Genomic DNA, 21,260 nt, shown 5'->3' on the forward strand with positions numbered 1-21,260 from the left:
AAAAAAGTCCAGAAAAATAATTATGCACTTCAAATGTGTAGACAAAATGGCCAGAACTTCATTATACGTGCTTTCACCGACGTATTTTCGTGCACCATTTTGTTGTTGCCAAACTGGCGTGTGCTGAAGGCAAGCATACCAAGTATTTTCTTTACCCCTCATATGCATAGAGCATAGGAGCTTATAAGTCTTGCAAGGTGGATCTCCTCAACAAGTTGCGATGTAATCCTTCAAATTAGTAATGTTGTTTGAAAAACAAAGTAACAAGAAAATGGTGGATTGACGTCATGTGAAAATACCCTATGGGGGTGTCACGTACAACCGCAAACGCGCACGAAATCAGGAGAGGTGAGACTCGCGGGTTAAATCAATAAACAAATGTATATTTACAAAGAGTAGAAAAAAGGGCTAAAGCGCGAAACACATGTACGACGAAACCGTCCGATTTGACGTCCGATCAGGCAATACATTGGTCGGAGGCGAGGGTTTTCAACGCTCTCCGGAGCTACGAAAACCCTCGCCCCCCAAGGTCATTCCGGCAGTCCGCACATCGGATCGGACGGTTTCGTCGTACATGTGTTTCGCGCTTAAATAGAAGATTCAGAGTTAAAAATATATTAAATGAATTTAAAAGAAATAATAAATACAGTTCTAGGCAGACAGTTCCAGACTCACGTCGCCATGGAGGTTGAGTAGGTGATTGCTGATGAACTTTGTTAAAGCTTCAGCTGTGAGCCACTCCTGTTCCCGATGAACGTGCCCCAGGTAGGACACTGCAGGAGCTTGCCGGGCGCTGGGACGGGGCCATGCGTCGCGGTGTATTGACTTCGAGACGGAGCCGAAGTCGAACCGTCTCATTCAGCAAAAGTCTCTTGCGTACACTCGCAAACCCACATCTCCCTCTCCTTCCTTGCCGTACGTCACGCCTCGTTCACCTCACCATACTCTTTCTTTCAGAGCACAGCTATTAGGCGCCCGTTTCCGGCTTGAGCGGCGTCGGCGTAGTTGCGCGGTGCATTATGGGACGTTTCCCATGATGACGTCACGTGTGATGTCATGAAGGTCACCAGTGATGTCATAGATGTCACAGCGCGTTGCATTATGGGTAAATTTCCCCGCTAAATTTAACGGAAAATTTTCCCTGCTAAATTTAGCGGTAAAAACTCCCCGCTAAATTTAGCGGAAAACTTTCTCTGCTAAATTTAGGAAGAAAATTTTCCCCTAAATGGTGATCTTAAGAAAAGCTGTACCCGCTGGGAGTATGGTGGTACCTCCTACAACTGCCAGTGGAGGATCGGTCCAGGGATGTAGCATGCGTGCTGGAACAAGCGACTTCGCTATGAGAGTCAGCTTGGAACCCGGGTCTGGGAAAGCATCATAGTCTCCAATTCCAGTGATGGTGGCTAAAAAGAATGAGCATTGCTGCTTAGAGTCTTCAAGAGTCGCTGGCATGCTGTGAAAAGCTGGTGAAAATGGCTTTGCAGGCATGACCCTAGCTGCCGACGACTATGCATGTGCTGACTCATCGGTGTATGTTGTACACTTCGAAGCGAGGTGTCCGAGGTGTTTGCATTTATAGCAGACCGCTTGGGACAAGTCTTGGCCATTACGAAACGCTGGGGCTCCATATTGCGACGAGATGGCTTGGTATTTGGCCTCTTGCAAGTCGGTGGGCAGGTCTGCGACCCGTAGACGTGAGGCTAGGGGTGATGGTGACGTCAAGCCAGAGCGCTACGTAGAATGAATAGGACGTTGAAATCCAGCCGACCTAGACGAATGATGTTGGTGATTGGGTTGGGCTGCAGTAGTCGAATGGCTTTCCTTGGCGTGTTGGGCGGACCTATCCAGGCTTGTGCATGTCGCAAGAAAGGCTTGGACGGCTGTTGGCCTATTGGCTGCCAATGCTGCGACGATATGTTGGTCCCGCATGCCTTGGAGTAGGTGTTGATCTTCTGCGGATCGCTCAGGGTTACCGGCCGTGGGCAGCGTTGGATGGTCCTTAATTTGGCGAAGGCATACTGATGAAGGGATTCGCCAATCCCTTGAGTCACGTCCATAACCCGTTCCTGCCAGTGGATCAGGGTCCATTCTGTGATGAAAGTCTCTTTGAGGGCGTCTCTCCAAGCTGGCCACGTGTCGTATTGGCTTCCGAACGCCAGGTGCCAGTTTCGTGCTGTACCTTTCAACTTGCTTGCTGCGATGAGCCGGGTGGTGGCGCCATCCCATAAGGCAAGTTGCTGGACGCGTTAAAAGTCCTCAAGCCATTCTTTGACGTTTTGCTTTGGCGAGCCGTCAAAATGTGGGAGGGTCACGGACGGGTCTGGTAGCGTTGTAACTGTCGTGGAAGGACGAGGCGGCTGCTGCAACAAAACAGCAAGGTTTTGTAGCGTGATGGGGTCTAGTGCCAAAGAGCCAGCGGCAGGGGCCAACGCTTGGTCCAGGCTAGGTGAAGATTCGCGGCGCGCCTCGATGTCCGCGGCGAGTCGCTGGATGAGGTCTTCTTTTTTGCCGGAAGTGTCTAGCTCACGTGCAGCGAGCTCTTCTTTAATAAGCTTGACGCATGGAAATGACATAGTTCTTGCATCCAGTTCCTTCCAGACAATGCCGGGCATGGCTGTGTTGGGCAAGGCTTACCAAAGGGCTACGAAACGTTCCGCTCACCAGAAATTGCAGAAACGAAGTGCGTTCCTAGCGCTTTGCGAAGACGCGAGGGGCGGCAGTATGTCGTTCCAGAGCTTTCGGGTTTCTTGTCGAGAATGGTTGCAGGTGTTCATGACGGGGCGTAGGCGGAACCAGGCAAATCAAGGCAAGACTGGCGGTCGGGCTCTGGTAGGCTTTCACAGTTCAAGGTCGACTGCGCCAGATGTAAGATATGAAGGCTGAGTCTTCGAAAGAAATAAGAAAGTATATTTACATTAAATACAGACGTTAACTAGAAGGGCTAAAAGCGAGTTAGTGGTGGCCGGCTTGACTGGTTGAAAGCTTGACAGGCGCGAGACAGGCATCAGACTGGAACGCACATGCCGTCCGGGCCGGGCACGAGGGTGGCTTCTTTCTCAACTGTCACTAGGCACGCTCACTTGGGGCGCGTCAAAGGTAGTAGAAAGAAGAAAAGGAGACGGAGGATACCACATGCTCACAGTAGGGGTGAGGGAGCAATACACGCAAACGAAAAAATCCATAGTTTCCCGCGCACACCACGAGAGGTTTCGTAAGAGTACGGAACTAGAACGCGGCGCATGGGCCGCCACGCCGAGTACCTTGATTTCGTAGCTCGAAGGCTCCGAGCGCTCCTCCGGCAGCCAGCGGAGTCTGCAGGAGGGTCAACACAAACGTAGGCATTTGGCATCTGCCCAGTGCTGCACTATGGCAGCACATGCTCAGAGGCACGCTACCTCGGGCCCAGCGTCCACCGGTAGATGTTGTTGTAAAATAAAAAGAAGAAAACGTGGAGATGCCCGAGCCGGGAAGAGGGAAGGAAGAGCGACTTCGAAGACGAGCAGAAACCGAGGCACCAGCCCCTTTCCGGGAAACCGGGGAGAGGGACGGAGGGCCGCGTGGAGAGCGCGCCCCACCGTGGGGTCATAAACGACGAGCCCCCCTCTTGGACAGACGCTTGGTGGGGGCGACTTCGCCCTTCTTGTTGGAACGACAGTCAAAGGAGGACGTGCCTTCTCTAACTTCACTTAAATGAGTTTTCAATATAATAAACCATGTTCTGTTACTCTCAAAACCAACGAGTCCTTTCCCTAATTCCACACTGTTAAAAAGTTGGTGCCGAAACCCGGGATGAAGGAAATTAGGACATGACTTCAACGCAGAACATCCAACGACTGAAAAGTGAAAACGACGAACGAGAAGAAGGCAGGAGCCATCTTGGATAGCCATCTTGGATTCGCCAACGAGAAGAAGGCAGGAGCCATCTTGGATTCGCCAACGGCTGAGGAAACGAGCTCCGGATCATGGAACGACTCAAGGGGAAACGAACTGCACTGCGAACACAGGTGACCAAACTCCTTTCTGAAATTGATTCGTACATCAAAAGCAACGAGAAAAACGAAAAGAACCTCAGCATCTCCTCCGCAAGGCTTGGCGCCCTTCAAGCACAACTGAACGAGGTGGACGCCGCCATCGAGCCACTAGTGCCGGAAGGAGAAGCCGAGCAAAACTTTGTGCGAACAATTGAATACAATGATCGGGTCGTCACCTGTATTGCAACACTTCAAGAAGAGTTGAAGGAAGTCCGAGGAAGTGCACCACGAAATTTGGATTCATCGCCGATGAGCAACAACGGAAACGCGACAACGACTGCCTGCCGAGTGAAGCTCCCGAAGCTCGAGCTACACAAGTTCGACGGCAAAAGCATCTCTTGGCAAGAGTTCTGGGAGCAGTTCGAGCAAGTAATACACACCAACGACCAGCTAACGACTTTGGACAAGTTCGGGTACCTCAGGGCTGCGGTGACCGGCGAGGCGTCAAGTGCCATCAGGGGTTTGCCTCCCACATCACGGTGCTACGAGGACGCCGTGCTTCTGCTGAAGAAACGCTTCGGAAATGAGGACGTCCTCGTTCAGACACACATGCGGAAGCTCCTAGATCTACAGCCAGTGCGAGACGCCGACGACGTCCGGGGTCTCCGTCGACTCTACGACACCATCATCTCCCATCTCCGAGGACTGGAGGCCCTCGGACAGAAGCATCAGACCTTCGGTGCTCTTTTGTTTCCAGTGGTTCAGCGTGCGCTGTCAAAAGAAATCCTGCTGGATTTTAACAGAACGATCGTGAACGAGCAAGCATCGGACGTGTCGACGCTGGACGCTTCAGCCGGAGGGATGTCCACCGGATCCGAGGACTCTCAGGAACGACCGACGGAGACAAGCACCACTGAACGAGGTATCGTGACACTATTCTCACGACTGCTTGCCTTTTTGAGAGTTGAAGTCCAGAGCCGCGAGAACCTAGCTGCACAACAAGCTATGGACACGAGGCAACAGCCGCGTGGATTCAGTCAGAAGAAAAACGAGAAAAAGGGAAGTCCCAGAGAACGCTATCAATCCTCCGCAGCATTACTGCATCAAACAACGAAACCTGATAGCTGTTTCTTCTGCAAAGAAAAAAACCACGCGACAGCTGCCTGCTCTGCTGACATTTCAATCGAAGAGAAGAAAAGACTGCTGCGCTTGGAGAGACGATGCTTCCGTTGCACGAAACCTAATCACCGCTCGAATGAATGCAGAAGCAGCATGCAATGCACGAAGTGTTCGAGACGGCATGCGACAACGATGTGCGACCCAGGCTACACGTCAACCAAGGTAGAAGCAAACCGAAATGCGATAACGAGCGTCCCAGTGAATCTGGAAACCGCCACAGGCGAAGCTGCCGGGCCAGCTGTCCTTCTCCAGACTGCAACAATCTGGTGTGCAGGAGAAACCAACGGGATGTTCGTCCGAGCTCTCTTCGACGGAGGGAGCCAACGTTCGTTCATTACAAAGAACGCGTCCGAACGGCTCGAGTGCAAGATCTTGGGACAGGAGACACTGACCGTCGGAGTATTCGGCGGACACCAATCAGAACGAGTATTTAGCAGGGTACTGGTTTCATTAACGGCACAAAACGGCAAGATACATAAGCTCGAAGTTCTTGAAACGGACGTGATATGCGATCAGAAGATCCCTATCCCAGAACCCAACCTGAAGAAACTACTCGGGCAATTGAAGATGGCCGACTCGACTAAAAACGAGCAACGTGGTGATATTGACCTTCTCATCGGCTCAGAGCACTACTGGGACCTTGTGACGGGGAAATCCAGACCACTAAAAGAGAAGCTAAGAGCGGTCGAGACTGCATTCGGATGGAGTATCCAGGGTCCCATGAGAGGAACAGTTCACGACGTACAATGTACGCAAACGATCGCCCTCAAGACATCAGTGGCAACGGCTGAAGCAACAGACTGCTTAGAGCGGTTTTGGACACTGGAGTCAATCGGAGTGACTGAAAACGAAGGAGTTGACTCGGCAAAACAACGGCAGCTAGACTCCTTCGAGGAGACCATCAAACGAGTTGGTTCCCGATACGAAGTTGCTCTTCCCTGGAAATCAAACGTGAATCTCGACGACAACAGGGAAATAGCAGAAAAACGACTGACCCAGCTGACGAACCGTCTCCAAAAAACACCGGACCTGCTTCGCGAGTACGACGCTGTAATGAGACAGTACTGTTTCGAAGGAATGGCAGAGCCGGTAACGAGGAACGACGTCGACGAGCAGAAGCCGACCTACTACATGCCACATCAGGCGGTGCTCCGAGAGTCAAGCAGTACGACGAGGTTGCGCGTCGTGTTTGACGCTTCATCGCATGGCAACAGGTCGAGGTCACTTAACCAAAACCTTGAAAGCGGACCTAACTTGACCGCTGACCTCGTTGGCTTGCTACTCAACTTCAGAAGCCACAGAATCGCGTTGGTGGCAGATATCGAAAAAGCATTCCTGCAGATTGTAATACAGGAAGAGGACCGGGACGCATTGCGCTTCCTGTGGTACCAGACGACGCCAGACGCGAATGAACCGCGACCCCAGGTACAAGCTTGGCGCATGACGAGAGTTCCCTTCAGAACAACAGCCAGCCCATTCCTGCTCGTGGCAACCCTCAGGCATCATCTGAAGAGCATGGAGGAAGACTACCCAGACACAGCAACGATTCTTGCGGATTGCCTCTACGTCGACGACCTCCTGACGGGAGCAGAAAACGAGGAGGAAGCTATGAGGCTTTACAACGACGCAAACGCCATCTTCGGGACTGCTTCCATGACACTCCACAAGTGGGCCTCAAATAACCAGAGTATGAACGAACGCTTCGTGAATGACAGTTGTGAGGCCAAGCACCTAGGATATCTCACGGGCGTCCTCAAGGTGTTGGGACTGACGTGGAGCCCCCACACTGATCACCTGACGTTCACTCCATCGACGACTACGCAACCAGATTCTGGAATGAGCACGAAGAGATCCCTTCTCAAAACAACGGCTCGCCTGTACGACCCCCTCGGATGGTTGTCACCATTCACTGTTAGGGCAAAAGCTCTATTCCAGCAGCTATGGCAACGACATGTGGAATGGGATGAAAAACTGCCACAGGACTTGGACGGGAAATGGATGCAATGGTGTAGTGAACTGAACGATCTGCAAAACATTCGGGTGCAGCGCTACTACCAAGCCGGCACGACTGGAAGTGCGGAGAAAACTACCCTGCACGTATTTGCCGACGCCAGCCCGATCGGGTACGGAGCAGTGGCTTACATCTGTGTCACAGACGCGGATGGAAGTACTACATCGACCATCCTGATGAGCAAGTCACGAATCGCTCCAGTCAAGCAACTGACACTACCGCGACTGGAGTTGATGGCATGTCTGTTGGCGGCCAGGTTGCACAGCTACGTCATGCGAAGCTTGAAACAAACGCCAGACGAGTCACACTTCTGGACGGACTCAACGATAGCTCTGCATTGGATCACAGGGGAGCTATCTCAGTGGAAACAGTTCGTGCAGAACCGGGTGACTGAGATTCAACGCCTCACCGACATCTCTGCGTGGAGACACTGCCCCGGACTGGAAAACCCGGCAGATCTCATGACCAGAGGGATCGGTGCTGATCAGCTTGTTGACAGTTCTCTTTGGTGGGAGGGAGCACCGTGGATCAAGATGCACGAGAGCTCTTGGCCACACTCCCCACTAGTGGATGACTCTCCGCCGACAGCGTTGGTGGAGAGAAGGACGATTGAGGTGCTCCAGGCAACGAGCTCCACTGCGGTTCCTTCAGTGCTGAACATTGAACGCTACAGCGATGCAGCACGCCTCTTTCGGGTGACAGCGTGGATTCTGCGCTATGTCGGCAAGCTACGGCATGTAAACAGTAACACCGGTCAACTTACAGCCATCGAACTGGATCAAGCCGAAAAATACTGGATACGTCAAGTACAGCGGGAAGAGCTTCAACGGGAAATCGGGAGTACACAAAAAAGGGAGCGTCTTCCATCGGACTCGCCTCTACGAGACGTCCCAGTGCACATTGACGATGACGGCATTCTCCGTGTCACCGGTAGGCTTCAACAGAGTGACAAGCCGTACTCTGAACGACACCCCAGCGTATTGACAGGCAGACATCGCTTGGGAGAATTGCTTGTCCGACAGTCGCATCGTCAGGTGCTACACGGGGGAGTTCGGGACACCCTGGCCCAGCTTAGAGAGAGGTACTGGGTGGTGCGAGCACGGCAATTGGTGAAGAAGATAATCAAGGGATGCGTGACGTGCCAGCGCTTCAATGCCCGTCCGGCGACGGAAGTGACCGCTCCGCTTCCACGAGACCGAGTGACACAGGCTCAACCCTTCGAGGTCACTGGCGTCGACTTTGCAGGACCACTGCTGGTAAAGGGAGAAAACGGACTGCACAAGTCCTATGTGACTTTGTTCACTTGTGCCGTAACGAGAGCGATTCACTTAGAGCTCGTCAGAGATATGTCCACCGAGTCATTTTTGATGGCGCTGAGACGTTTCATCTCACGAAGAGGTGTCCCTCGGACCATTTACAGCGATAACGCACTCTCATTCAAGAAAGCCAACAGAGACCTCCAACAACTATGGAGCGCTATTCGTGATCTCGAGGTCCTTGGTTACGTTACCAACGCACGAATCGAGTGGAAATTCATCGTCGAGCGCGCCCCATGGTGGGGCGGGTTCTACGAGCGCCTCGTCGGATCAACGAAGCTCTCACTAAAGAAAGCGATTGGTGCCAGATGTTTAAATTTCGACGAGTTGGCAACAACACTGACCGAGATCGAGGCGGTATTGAACTCGAGACCGCTTACTCACGTCTACGACGAACCCGGAGAGCCCGAGCCCCTCTGTCCGTCTTTCTTTTTGACGGGCAGACGACTGACGACGCTGCCAAGCATGGGGAAGAAAGATGTCGAAGGTGTTCACACCGACCTCCGCAGGTTTTGGACCCACCGACAGATGATAACGGAAGCCTTCTGGCGCCGATGGAGCCAAGAGTACCTGGTGGAACTGAGGAAAGTGCAAAGCCAGAAACAACGCCAGGGAAAACTGCTGGAAGAGGGTGATCTGGTTCTTCTCCGAGACGGCCTGCGGCCCCGACAGCAGTGGAGACTCGCTAGGATCCAGAAGGTGTTTCCGGGAAGAGACGGCAAAGTACGATCATGCCTGCTCAAGATGCCTGGAGGGTCAACGCTCAAAAGACCCATACAGTTATTGTACCCTCTAGAGATCGCATAACGGGACAAAAAAATGACGCTGTCATTTTGGGGGGGAATGTGTTGTAAAATAAAAAGAAGAAAACGTGGAGATGCCCGAGCCGGGAAGAGGGAAGGAAGAGCGACTTCGAAGACGAGCAGAAACCGAGGCACCAGCCCCTTTCCGGGAAACCGGGGAGAGGGACGGAGGGCCGCGTGGAGAGCGCGCCCCACCGTGGGGTCATAAACGACGAGCCCCCCTCTTGGACCGACGCTTGGTGGGGGCGACTTCGCCCTTCTTGTTGGAACGACAGTCGAAGGAGGACGTGCCTTCTCTAACTTCACTTAAATGAGTTTTCAATATAATAAACCATGTTCTGTTACTCTAAAAACCAACGAGTCCTTTCCCTAATTCCACAGATGTTACACGCGCAATCCGGATCACACCGCTCCCGCGCCCTAGACGTGTTTAATGCCGAGTGTACAAGTACATACCGAGAGAACGTACCTCATTAAACCACTTGATACCCAATGACGTTGGAAAGTACTTTGTTAATACTATTATACAAGCTTGCAAACAACGGTGCTTTCACTAGACGTATATGCACTTCAAAACCACTAAATGTCTGGACGTAGTCACTGGGGAGCGTTAGTTTTCTTCCCATATTTACAAGTTTGAAGTACTGCTATGAGAAGTGCCGTGGCCATGTGGAGGTAATACAGAAACTTCTGGTGCCTCCCTCTCACCCTCCGACAAAATGTACAGGATCATGCCTCCTACATATGTAAGAGGCACATATTGTACGTTCTAATCACAAAACTGAAATAGTGGGCTATCAGAATCACAGGTGCGACTGGCCTCCGTTGAGACCTTTTGTCAACTGACCAATTGGTATGAAAGGAAATTTCTGTGGTGCCCTTTATTCAGGACAGCTGACTTTAATTGTGCTCTCACCAGACTGAAAACAAGCTTGCCATCTTGTTTTTGGTCATCAGAACCTAAAAAAAACGAAGCCTATGCAAAGCGCAAGTTTGTCTGCTTCTTTTGCAGGGGTTGTGGTGACGTCAGAACGCCGAGCTCTGATTGGTTCTTTACGAAGGATAGTGGGTAGACCTCAAAGCAAGATGCCTTGAGGTCTACCCCGTCCTTCAATCATAGCCAATCATAGTTCGGCGTCTTTCAGAAGTCACCACAGCTCCTGCGCAAGGAGGAGGCGAGGAAAATTTACCTAATGCATAATTTCCTAAACATTTCAAATTTATTAAAAAAAAGAAAAAATACGGAAGAGACAATACGAGAACTAATGTGCGGATGAACATTGTGTGATTGTGCGGGAGAACATAATTCAGTTTGACGTCTTTTTCTGAGGATTTTAGATGTTGCGGCAGACCTTCCTTGCACGTGCGAGAAACATGTGGACTCGATATCCTCCAATAAAAAGAGAAAAAAAAAAAAAAACACAGACGCTGTAAACGGTCTCCAAGCAAGTGTCGAACTGCAGGCGTTATTTCTAACCCAATTACGTTCGGACTGCCAGTCTTTTAATTCATGCGGTCCGAGAAATATCGCGGAAAGCCGCGAAACGGCTATCCGTCAGCCCAATGGGCCGGTGGACGGAGTTCCGAGGTGGGTTTGTAGCGGCGAGCCGAAGTCGCGGCAGCGTGCAAGGCTTCAAGCGTCGCGTTTTCTTTTTCACTGCCTCTCGACACAGTGCCGGAAGAAAGAGCGCTAATGAACGCGTGCTCCGCTTTGCATAAATCGATAACGAGCTCTCGTCAAAGGAGCTGCCGATTGGAGACGCCGTGGGACCAGTCATTCTCCGAGGCAATTAAACGGCTCGATCGTACGCACCGCCTTACAAGAAGCATTCATTTTGCTCCTTTTCGTCGAGCCCCGGCCGAGTCGAACCTCTTTCAATCCTGACTGGGAAGCCGACGGCCGCCGCGGACACGGGAGGAGGACTGCGTTGGTCGAACAAGTAAAGATCCAAAAGCGCGATGCCAGCGATGCCTTCCAGAAGTGGGCCAGCGCGGTTCGCCGGGATCGTGCGGAGAGTGAGCGCGGGCTAATGGTCGCACCCTGACGAAGCTTCTGGTCGCCGGAGGTCAGCGAACCGGCCGAAAAGGAAACCCACCGTCGAAGACCGCGGGCAGCGAGCCGTCCAGCAGCGAAGCGCCCGGCTGGTTCCCCACCTCGGACCCCCTTCTCTCTTGTCGGCAAGCCTCCGGAAACGGAAACGGAGTGCTGCGAGTGTCGCCATTTCGTCGGTCCCTTCGTCGCTGAATGTTTTGTCAACAGTCCCGGAATCCGAAGGCCCCCAGCTTCTCCGGGTTCCAGCTCCGGGCCCAGCCGGCCTAGCAATGTGCCCCGTACTCGCTTCCAGGTGAGCGGCGGCGCACGGCGCCGCGGCTGATGGGGCCGGCGGCCCGACGGCGTAGGGTTAGGGGTGCCTGCCTCACAATGGGCATGGGGGACGACTGTTTCGCACCCAACCTTGGCCCCCAAAGGCCTGAGGACGGGACCCTGGGTGCCCCTGATGAACCCGGGGCCTCGGTGCCGTCCGGATCTCGTCCAACGGCACGCCGGGGCCCCGCCGAGGGGCGTCTTGTCAGTGCCGTCGGAGCTTTGGGTCGAATCGTGATGCGAGATAATCGTTCGCGTTCAGTGCCTGGCAAACGGCTCTGTGGACCCTACTTCCGCCCCGGTTAGGGCCCACTGGGGTCCCTCGAAGTCTGCCTCGACTCGGGCGTGATCGAAGAACCCGTAGGCACGCCGCTGCCTTCTGCAAAGCGTTTTTCGGAGGCTGCTTTTGTTTTGCATGTTTATTACTTCGGCTTTGTGAAAGCCGAGAGGACGACGAGAATCGCGCCGCTGTGCCGCTCGGCACTGGCTGCACGAACGAGATGTCAGCGCGTTTGTGGGCTGCCGATTGCGCGAGCAGTGACGCGGCTCGATCCTGGGGAGCCGACGAAATAGGGTCTCACCGCCCTGCCCTGTTGCAGACGCCGAGGATGGCGCTGACGGGGCATGGACATCAAGGAGCTGGTGCGGTCGCTGTCGGATCCTCACTCGGAGAACATGAAGGCTTGGACCGGGGGCCTGGGACAGCTGGAGAGTAAGTTCTGTTTCTTTTCCAAATTTGCGTCCCCCTCCCTTGGCCCAAGTAGCTTTCCACAGTTAAAGTGGCACACCCTCTCTGGAGGGTCCCTGAGAACTTCTAAAGACAACTGTGGTGGGTGATAGGTTAAGAGCCTACAAGATGCTTAGCCCCCAGCACGTAATCCTTGCCTTCCGCTGGGCTTTTTCAGCGCTTGTGACAGAGTGTTGTCAATGTCAGAAAGCTAGTGCTTGAGGCGGATCGTCTGTTCCTAAAAGGGATACAGAACCAATAATTTGGGTGGAAATTGTCGTTTGTAATGACATTTATGGCACACCCATTAGTTTTAAGTTACGTTGTCTTAAGCGAGATTGTGCCCAAAATTCATTAAATCAAATATAAATATGGTACACAACCCCTGGTGCGTGTTTTTGGTAGCTCGCTTTGTGATGTCGCACTACTTGCCCGGCCAGGTAGGCGTTCTCGGGCAGGCGCTCTGCCTGGTTTAGGCTAGGTGGCACGAGCTGCCACGCGTTACAGACGGCATAGCTGCTAGTAACCCATCCATCCAGTATTTGGCAACCTCGGTCCGTTCCATGCTCGTCAGGCATGCTCGTACCTGCTTGCACCTCGGTTGTGCTATGGCGACATGCGGCAGCAGCAGCAGCGGCAGCGAAGTGACATTTGATGAGGAGCGTGAGCGTGTACCGAGGAAGAGACCTAAAGTGCTGCCACACACCTGTGGCCCGTCCGCGTCGTCGGTGTCGTCGAACGAGTGCCTGACATGCTATGGCGATCTGATAAACAAGAACGAAAGAGAGGGCAAGTAAGAGTATGTCAGCTCCACCACGTCTACTTGCAGAAGGCCTCGTTTGCACTGTCTGCTTCCAGCCGACGGTTCGCCTGATCGGCGCAGTCAGAGAACTTTGTTTAAAAAAAAAAAATAATCTGGTCATTATCCATCTGTGTGAATCACATATTTAGGTACTTTACCGACCTGAGAAGCTTGCTCGGGCATTATTTTTGAAACTTCATATTTCGGTTCAGTCAGTATCCCTTGAACCTGTCACCAACTATAATCAGTGCCGTCTGCTGCCCTCACGCTGAGATATGAGTCTGCCATGATGTCTGTGGTGTTTTTGTGTCTGTAATGGTGTTGTCCCGTTGCTCCGTTACAACGCTACAACACTAGTGGCACTTTCGTCGGTGACACCGAGGAACCCCTTCCCTTTGCAGGGCTTCTTGAGAACACGTGCGGCGGCCGAGGCCCCGAGTCTGCGGGCTCGGACATGTTCCCGGGCTTCCCAAGCACCAGTTCGTCCCAGGCTGTGCCGAGCCCCGCCCCGCTGAACCCAGGTGGCCAGAACCCCAACCCCTGGTTCCACCAGTCGCCTTTTTCCATGGGCGGGGACATGCACCCCCCCGCCCCCTCCTCGGGCTCCCCCTACTGGCTGCCGCACCCACAGTACCCGGCGGCCACCAGCGAGCCCCACCAGCCCCGCTACCAGGGCGGCAACGACCTGTACCCGGGCTCGGCCGCACCCTGGTGGCTCGGGGCCTCCGGCACGGGCCTGCCTTCGTCCCAGTACTTTCCGGGTCCCCCGACCGGGCGGGGTGACCACGTGCCCTTCCAGCCGTCCCCGCCGTCCCCGCAGAAGGGCGGTGGTTACCTGCAGCACTCCCTGGCGGGGCCGCCGGCCAATCAGCAGCACCCGCTTGCGGGGCCCCCAACCAATCAGTCGCACCTGCAGCCTCCCGAGCAGCCGGCGCCCATGGGGCTGCACCAGCGGACTCTTCCCTCGTCGTCCCCCCTTTTGGGAACCGGCATGGGGCTCTCCGGGCAGACGGCGTTCAGGGGGCAGGAGGCGGGCTCGGCGGGGCCCATGGTCCCCCAGGGGGCTCCGCCTCAGCAGCAGCACTTTGGGCAGGAGCAGGGCCGGTACGAGGCCCCGCCCCCTCAGGCCCCGCAGGCGGGGTTCCGGGCGGAGGGTGGGGCTTGGCCCCCCCAGGAGGCGCCGCCCTCGGCCAAGCGCCCTAAGGCAGAGGAGGAGCCCAAGCCCGAGGAGAAGGCGTCCTCCTCGGGTACCTCCAATGAGGGTACACCCCGCAAGAAGGGGCGCCGCAAGAGGGATGAAGCCAAGAAGAAGAAGCACGAGGTGCCCCTCGACCCCAAGAAGGGCCTGCAGCGCAAGAATATCCGGTGAGTGTTGCTCGCTTTCCAAGCAACGCGCTGTTCGCATACCACCCGGTGGGACATTCTCGAGTAGCAACAAGTGTAAACATCGAGGAGTTATAATTCCGGTAGCATCTGTCAATAATGTGGGTTTGAAGCAGACGAAATGCTCGGCTGGAAGCAGTCGACGCGTTGTCTGCTCGCGGGAGATAGCATTGAAGAAAAGAACTTTGGTTGAGTTCAGAGCAATCCATGGTATCGGTATGGGTGTTTACGAGACGGCGGGTGTGCAGGGACATCAAGAACGAGATGGAGCTGGACGAGGTGACGCTGAATGCGCAGAAGGAGGAGCAGGAGCGCATGAAGCGGCTGCAGGAAGCCCGGCTGCGGGCCCTGCAGCAGCAGGGGAGCCACCTGGGGCCCATTGCCCTGGGTAGCTCCAGCTCCAGCTCGAGCAGCGACAGCAGCAGCGACGAGGCCGACGACAGCTCCGACGACGACGTGGACGTGCCGCCCCTGCCACGTGAGCCCCCCCTCTCTCTCCCTCTTTCTGCTTCTGGGGCACGCGGAATTGGGGATGCGTCGGTGGGGGTCTGTTTCGGTCGCCGGGAGGGCGAGATCTAACGTTTCTCTCGCGGAGCGAGCCAAGATATTGTCGCAAGTGGAAGAGGCTCAACGGGGGCAAACTGAAAATAAGTGTTTAACCCTTTAACCCCCAATTATTTCTGGAAAGTGCACCAAATTTCCTTGGCATGGATGTAGTAAACCAGCGTAGGAGCTCGCAGACCTTGTAAACCAGGGGTTGGCAATCAGCGACCCACACACTCCAAGACTAATGGTGCAAGAAATAGGGTTGTTTGAAAACCTGGTCTAATCGGACCCATTATATTTGAAATGGTACGTAAGGCGATAGTTTCCCATGCTCAATCACTCTATTATTCATCAGCAATTGTTGGGGGCTACACCGATGTATTAGAAACAGTTTTTGCCACACACAAGCTTACTACGGGGATTCTGATGAAAAATGACAGGTTAGAATTTTTGCACAAAAATCTTGGAGTCCACATTACAAAGAATGATTGGGTGCTGGCCCTCAATGTTCTTTAGTCGGCTCCGACGGCACCGCGCCCCGTGGAGAAATAGTGCAACCAACCTCTGCTGCGCTGTATTCGCTCAACGCAGCAGAAGCTGGTTGCACTATTTCTCCGCGGGGTCGTCGGGGCCGAGATGTGCTCCGATTACAAACCGAAACTTAAAAACCCGTCGAATTTGTGCGGTTTTTCAGAAAGCCGTAAATTGCCGCGCAGGCCTTCTATCATTCTGCAATATGTTGATTTAGTGATTTTCAATGATGCTCAGCAATTTTCTAATTGAAACCATGCCCCTAAACACGATATTGAAAAAGTTAATTACGCAAAAATAATTACTCTAATTATCCCGGACTTTAATAATTTTTCTAAATAGGCCCTGGCCCAGGACCGAAACGACACAAGCTTTTTTTCGTTAAGACCACACAGTTTTAGCAATATTAAGACCACACAGTTTTCGCAATATCAAATTTGTCAACCTTTCGTGAAACACCCTGTATAACTTGAGGGTATCTTAAAAGTAACAAGCTACTTTTATGAGTATTTAGTACTCTGCTCAAATTTCGTTTTGTCTAGTATTCACTAACTTAAGTACTTTTTTTTTAGTATCTTGTACAAGTCTGTCAAATGCTGACCCCCTCCCCCCCCCCTTCCTCGGTTTTCCATCTGGCCCCCCCTCTGTCTTCGCTTTGCGGCGATTTGGCCCACTGCAGCAAAAGGTTGCCGGTCCCTGTTGTAAACAATAGTGCAAATACTAGGAAGCAGTTTGGCTCGTAGTTTTGCATCAGCGAATGGCTTCAAATGATAAAACGGTGCTTAAACTGGAAAAACACTTTATTTAGGAGTAGCGATGTTCTAAGAAATTTTGGAGCTCAGGGACGTCGGGAGACCCCCCGCATGGACTTGAGTTTGAGAACCGGTGCATTAGAAAATTACGCTAGGTGCTTTTTCGTTTTATTTGAGAATTCTTAGCAGATGAAACCTGCAAACTTTGCTCGCATTAGCGGGTGAATTGCCTCCTGACGACCTCTTGGCTCGCAAGGTGGAGGAGCTCACTCTTACGGTGACCGCAATCAGACACCAGGGGGTTGCCGGTAATTACCGACGTCTCACCCACCCAAAGTTTGACAGAAATAAGACGAAATGAAGGTGTGGCTGCTTATTTGGTCCGAACAATCAGAGCCAAGGCGGTAGCCGCTAATGGAACGTCCAGATAAAGGAGAATATTGATTTATTGATACTGTCAGCCGATTACAGGACTCTTGCATAACTAGAAAGGGTGTTTAAACAAAACAAAAAGGAACAATCATGCACACACAGTTCACACAAGGCCGGGCCAAAAGACATGATTACTTTCACGGGGGAGGAAACACCTCTAACTCTACACTCGTTTTCACCTCAAGAATTGTAGTAAAAAAAAACTCCCGGCTTCTCGCGGCGCATTACTAATTTCCACCTTTTTATTGAAAACTAAAATATATGTAAATGCATTTTCATTAGATATACATTACCTTATCAAGACATGCACGTTTCAAACGCCAAAAGCATTGCTTGTTCCTCCGACAAGCAAATCTCGTAAGAACTCCTTCGACCTGAAGTCGTGTATCTAGAAAGTTTTTCTTGGCCACGAATTGAATTTCCGTAAGTGCCACGCATTTCTTGGTCACTCATCTCAAAATCAAGGATTCTTGGATGTTCTTTGGTCACTCTTCTCAAAGTCAAGAAATCTTAAATATTAAATCCAAGAACAAGTAAAAAAACAAAAAAAAACTGCCCCAAAAGTTGGAAAAAACCCAAATATAAATTGCAAGAAAAAAAAACAACAGCAACAACAAACGGGATGATGAGGAAAAAAGTTCTGTGTAATCATTGACAAGCTCAGCTGTTGTGCAATGCACTTCGAGGGCATTTTTCTTTTTCGTCCTTTGTTTGATAGATGTTTGACAATGACCACAGAAATAAAATAAATAAAATGGACAGAAGAAAGGGGTGCAATAAAATTACAAAAAATAAAAAAACAGCAGCTTTTTTTTTTTCTTAGTTTTTAGACATTTGTTGCATTACCAAGTGCAGGAAGGCTTTGCTGTCCGGTGAAGGCTGTTCTGGGGGAAGTGGGCATTTTGGACAATCTTCAAAATCCGTAAAAGTTGATAGTGGGCACCTGTACAGACATATACCTAGGCACTTTCCCAGTGTTTATTTGTTTATATATTTATTTAGAAGTACTACTAGCTTTATTTGGAACTCTAGTAGAGTAGTTACAGTTCTAAAATTTTACGTTACTTTAGGGTTCCCAAACTGGGCTCTAGGGGAGGACCCTGGGATTCCAGAGAGTAACCTCAGTGATTCCCTAAGCTCCCAAATTGGCTGAACTCCCAAATGCCTTGTGCTCCCTAAAAATAAACTGTCGTTTCTTCCAAGTAAAGCGTTTTGCCAGTTTCAGCATTATTTGAGCAGGCCTGAGCCATCCATCGATGTCAGGGTTCTCCCCACGATGGGCAGCAGCGGCTTTGCTGCTCGCCGCTCCGACTAGCCGCCCACCGCTCCAACTAGCCGCCCACCGGTTGATTTTTTTTTTATGTCAAGGGATGACTATGCGATTTTGCCTGCGCACATGGCTGCAGACCGTCGTCGTCGTACTCGGCAGGTCTGCGCACCACCACGTTATCATTCGCTATCACATCGCTGACTGCCGCCACTGCCACAAGGGGAAGGAAGGAAGGAAGGGAATTAAAAAAGAAACAAACACAATGAAAAAAACAAAAACGAAAGAATGAACCCCCTTTTCCCCTTTCCCTCCGGTAATGTCCACCCCTCAGAAACTCCTGGGGAGAACCCTGATTGATGTATAAACTATCTGCACAAATAGTGTGAGATAGTAGTCTAAAGAGTATGTGAGTAAATCTACAAATGGTGAATTAAACAATGGTCTCAAATTATCCGAAAAATCCAACCTGAAAAAAAAAAATTGCTGCTTTGATATTTTGTTAGAATATCCACTTTACCGTATATTAGAAGAGTTGGTGGGTCCTGCCATCCAGAAGCAGGATAGTGTTGTGGAAGTACATCATGCTGAGTGTCAGCGATGCCGCTGAAGCAAAAGGGAAACCTTTGCTACTCGTTCGACAAGCTCATGACATTGTCTCTTATCTTTACCTCCCCGGGCCGGTTTGCCGATCAATGTGGGTATGTGAACTAGCAGGGAAAAGAGCCGCAAATGGATTTTTAGGTGTTGTGACCGGCTCCACAAGGATAAATAAACCCTTTTCGAAAGTCATTCCACGCACCCTGTGCAGAGCCAAAGCCGACACTCTAATGCCGGCATTGCATGGCATCTCTGCACCAGGAAAAGCGGACGTCTTCGAAAGCATAGAGCAGAAAACGAGGACTTGATTCTAAGATGCTGGTACTTATACGTCGCCTTTGATTCGGGAAGTTGAGGGCGCTTGATTTAGTTGCTATTGTTCTCCTATCTCCGCCTTGTGTGCAGAAATGTTGGAGCCTTTGAGACTACTGCAAGATGGCTCTTGCTTTTGAAAAGTGTCTTCATTTATGGTTTCGTTTGCGCGAGAATGCGTGCAAATGATCTGAGAGATCAAACCTCATGCTCGTACAGCAGCTTTGACAACGTTGTTCTCTAAGTATGAAACGGAGTATAGCGTTCCAGCCAATTCCAGCCAAAAGGATACACGACCTCACATCCGGTCTTTAATGTGCATCACGCAGTAAGGATACACATCGGTATGACGCTTGTCCGGATCGAAATGGGCATGAGTACCTACGGACCCACGGGCTCTGCAGCATGAGCTTTCGCTCCATTGATTCGAGCTGCAGTTTGCCAGCTGCAGCACTCGGCGACCCGTCCCCCAGTCGAGCGTAAGAGTCGAGTGCAATGATTCACCTTTTGGCGAAACCCACCCCGTAACAGAATTCCTCTCGCGGCATATTTTACCCACCGATCGAGACACCCGCGTCGCCTAGCAGACCGCCTCGGCCCCGTTGTGCCGTTGCCGGGGCTGACCTGTGATTCGAATGTGCCTTTCAGCGGGCGACGTGATCGACATCTCGTCGTCGGACGAGGGCAAGCTTCCCCAGGAGGAGGAGGATGACGATGTGGTGATGGTGGTGAGCGATGAGGGCGAGGAGGAGGAGAAGGCGGAGGAGCTGGGGGGTGACGGCTCGCATGTCAACGACGCCCTCAACCAGCCAGACCCCCTCGGCAGGGTGCTGGTGAACGTGGGCCACCCGCCCGAAGACCCCGATGTCTTCCTCGCGCCCCAGCTGGCGCCCCTCGTCAAGCCGCACCAGGTGAGGCGCCAACATCCTTGACCAGTAATTTCCCTACACACCCCTAGGGGGGGTGTACAGTGCCCCTTGTTTTTTTGAAGGCACTCCCTTAATTTCAATTTCTGGGGAAACCCTAGGGGGGGTTCGTCGAAGGTCGACCGGAAGTTTCATCCGTAAGAAATGGACGCTTTCTGAAATTCAGTCTGGCCACATTGATCACTACTGTCGTCTAAGGAATGGCTCCTGCTTCGTACTGGTGGCAGCCTCCCGGTGACTGGCGAAAAGGAAGAGGTTGATGATGCAATGCTTGCACGTTCAATACGTTAGCACTATACGGCTTAGGAATTGAATACAAGAGGCACGTAAGTGTTTGTTTCTAACCCTGGTCCAGTCGATATGTTGGTGGCACACTGTCGGCTTTGAAACCCCTCGATGTGGAGAGTTTTATAAAGGCGTCTGTGTGTTCGCACTCCATTCTGACTGGTATCATCTTTGTCACCATCGGAAGTGAGATATTGAGAATTAACAGCATAGTGAAGAACACATTATCATCTAACATTGACTTGCGGAAGCGGTGGTGCACAATAAAATACTGCGGACTACGGGTTCATTACCGCTGTGAGCACGGCAAAATTTAAACTTTTCTTTTAGTCACTGGATTCCACTGAGTTTTTGGAAGGGTCTAGTATTTGTTGGATGTGCAGCAGTTTCAGCTCTCATGGCGGTGAGCAGTGTGTCTTGCTGTGGAGCAGCAGTGCACAATAAAATTTGTGGCAAAGGAGGAAGTTAAACCAGCTGAAATTTTGGGAAGATTGCAAGCACGGTATGGGGAACTAAATAATGTCGTGGACAAGAGTGTGCCAATGATGTCAACGGCTTGGCGAAAGACGACAGCTGGTGACAAATGTACCATGCTGGCATGTTTCTCCAACTGCAGTCACAGATCCCAGTACTTCCTATCCCAAAGAGAGCTGCCAAAACGATGGCAGCGGTGCATAGATTTGTGGAGTATACTTAGCAAAACTGACATAGTTTTATGGTTGCCAGATTTTACATTTCCTCCGTAAGAATAAAAGTCTCAGTCAACCTTGAACGACCCTTGTGTGTGTGGATATGAATGTCATGGAGATAAAATCCTGCCCCTGTCAGATTCAGTATGAACAGGCATTGCACTGAATCGCATTACTGTTCAACCTGTGGTTAAAGCCCCGTATTAGTGTTCACACTTGGAGGCCAACTTATTCCTCTACAGCAGTTATAGAGGCTCTTACCTTCCACAGCAGCCAACATGGTTTAATTATGTTTAGGCACTCATTGTTGCATGCAACTAAGGATGCCTGAAATTACTAAAATCTGCACTGCATGCCACCTTA

At 51.7% G+C, this 21,260-nt stretch overlaps 1 protein-coding gene and 1 pseudogene across 1 annotated transcript in view; one reads left to right on the forward strand and one right to left on the reverse strand.

The window, feature by feature from the left end:
• Positions 1–1,217: 1,217 nt before the first annotated feature.
• LOC115331306 lies at positions 1,218–3,412 on the reverse strand (annotated as a pseudogene).
• A 7,430-nt stretch (positions 3,413–10,842) lies between these two features.
• Positions 10,843–21,260, forward strand: part of LOC8036685 (helicase ARIP4) — a 58,182-nt gene continuing 47,764 nt past the window's right edge. Inside the window, exons 1-5 of the mRNA XM_029993392.4 lie at positions 10,843–11,625; positions 12,245–12,357; positions 13,576–14,539; positions 14,806–15,035; positions 19,646–19,908. Of these exons, the coding sequence (XP_029849252.2) occupies positions 12,270–12,357; positions 13,576–14,539; positions 14,806–15,035; positions 19,646–19,908 (1,545 nt within the window). The 5' untranslated portion in view covers positions 10,843–11,625; positions 12,245–12,269. The remainder of the gene's footprint in view (positions 11,626–12,244; positions 12,358–13,575; positions 14,540–14,805; positions 15,036–19,645; positions 19,909–21,260) is intronic.

This window comes from Ixodes scapularis, unplaced genomic scaffold, assembly GCF_016920785.2.
Source record: "Ixodes scapularis isolate PalLabHiFi unplaced genomic scaffold, ASM1692078v2 PGA_scaffold8__174_contigs__length_109621045, whole genome shotgun sequence".
Lineage (NCBI taxonomy): Eukaryota > Metazoa > Arthropoda > Arachnida > Ixodida > Ixodidae > Ixodes > Ixodes scapularis.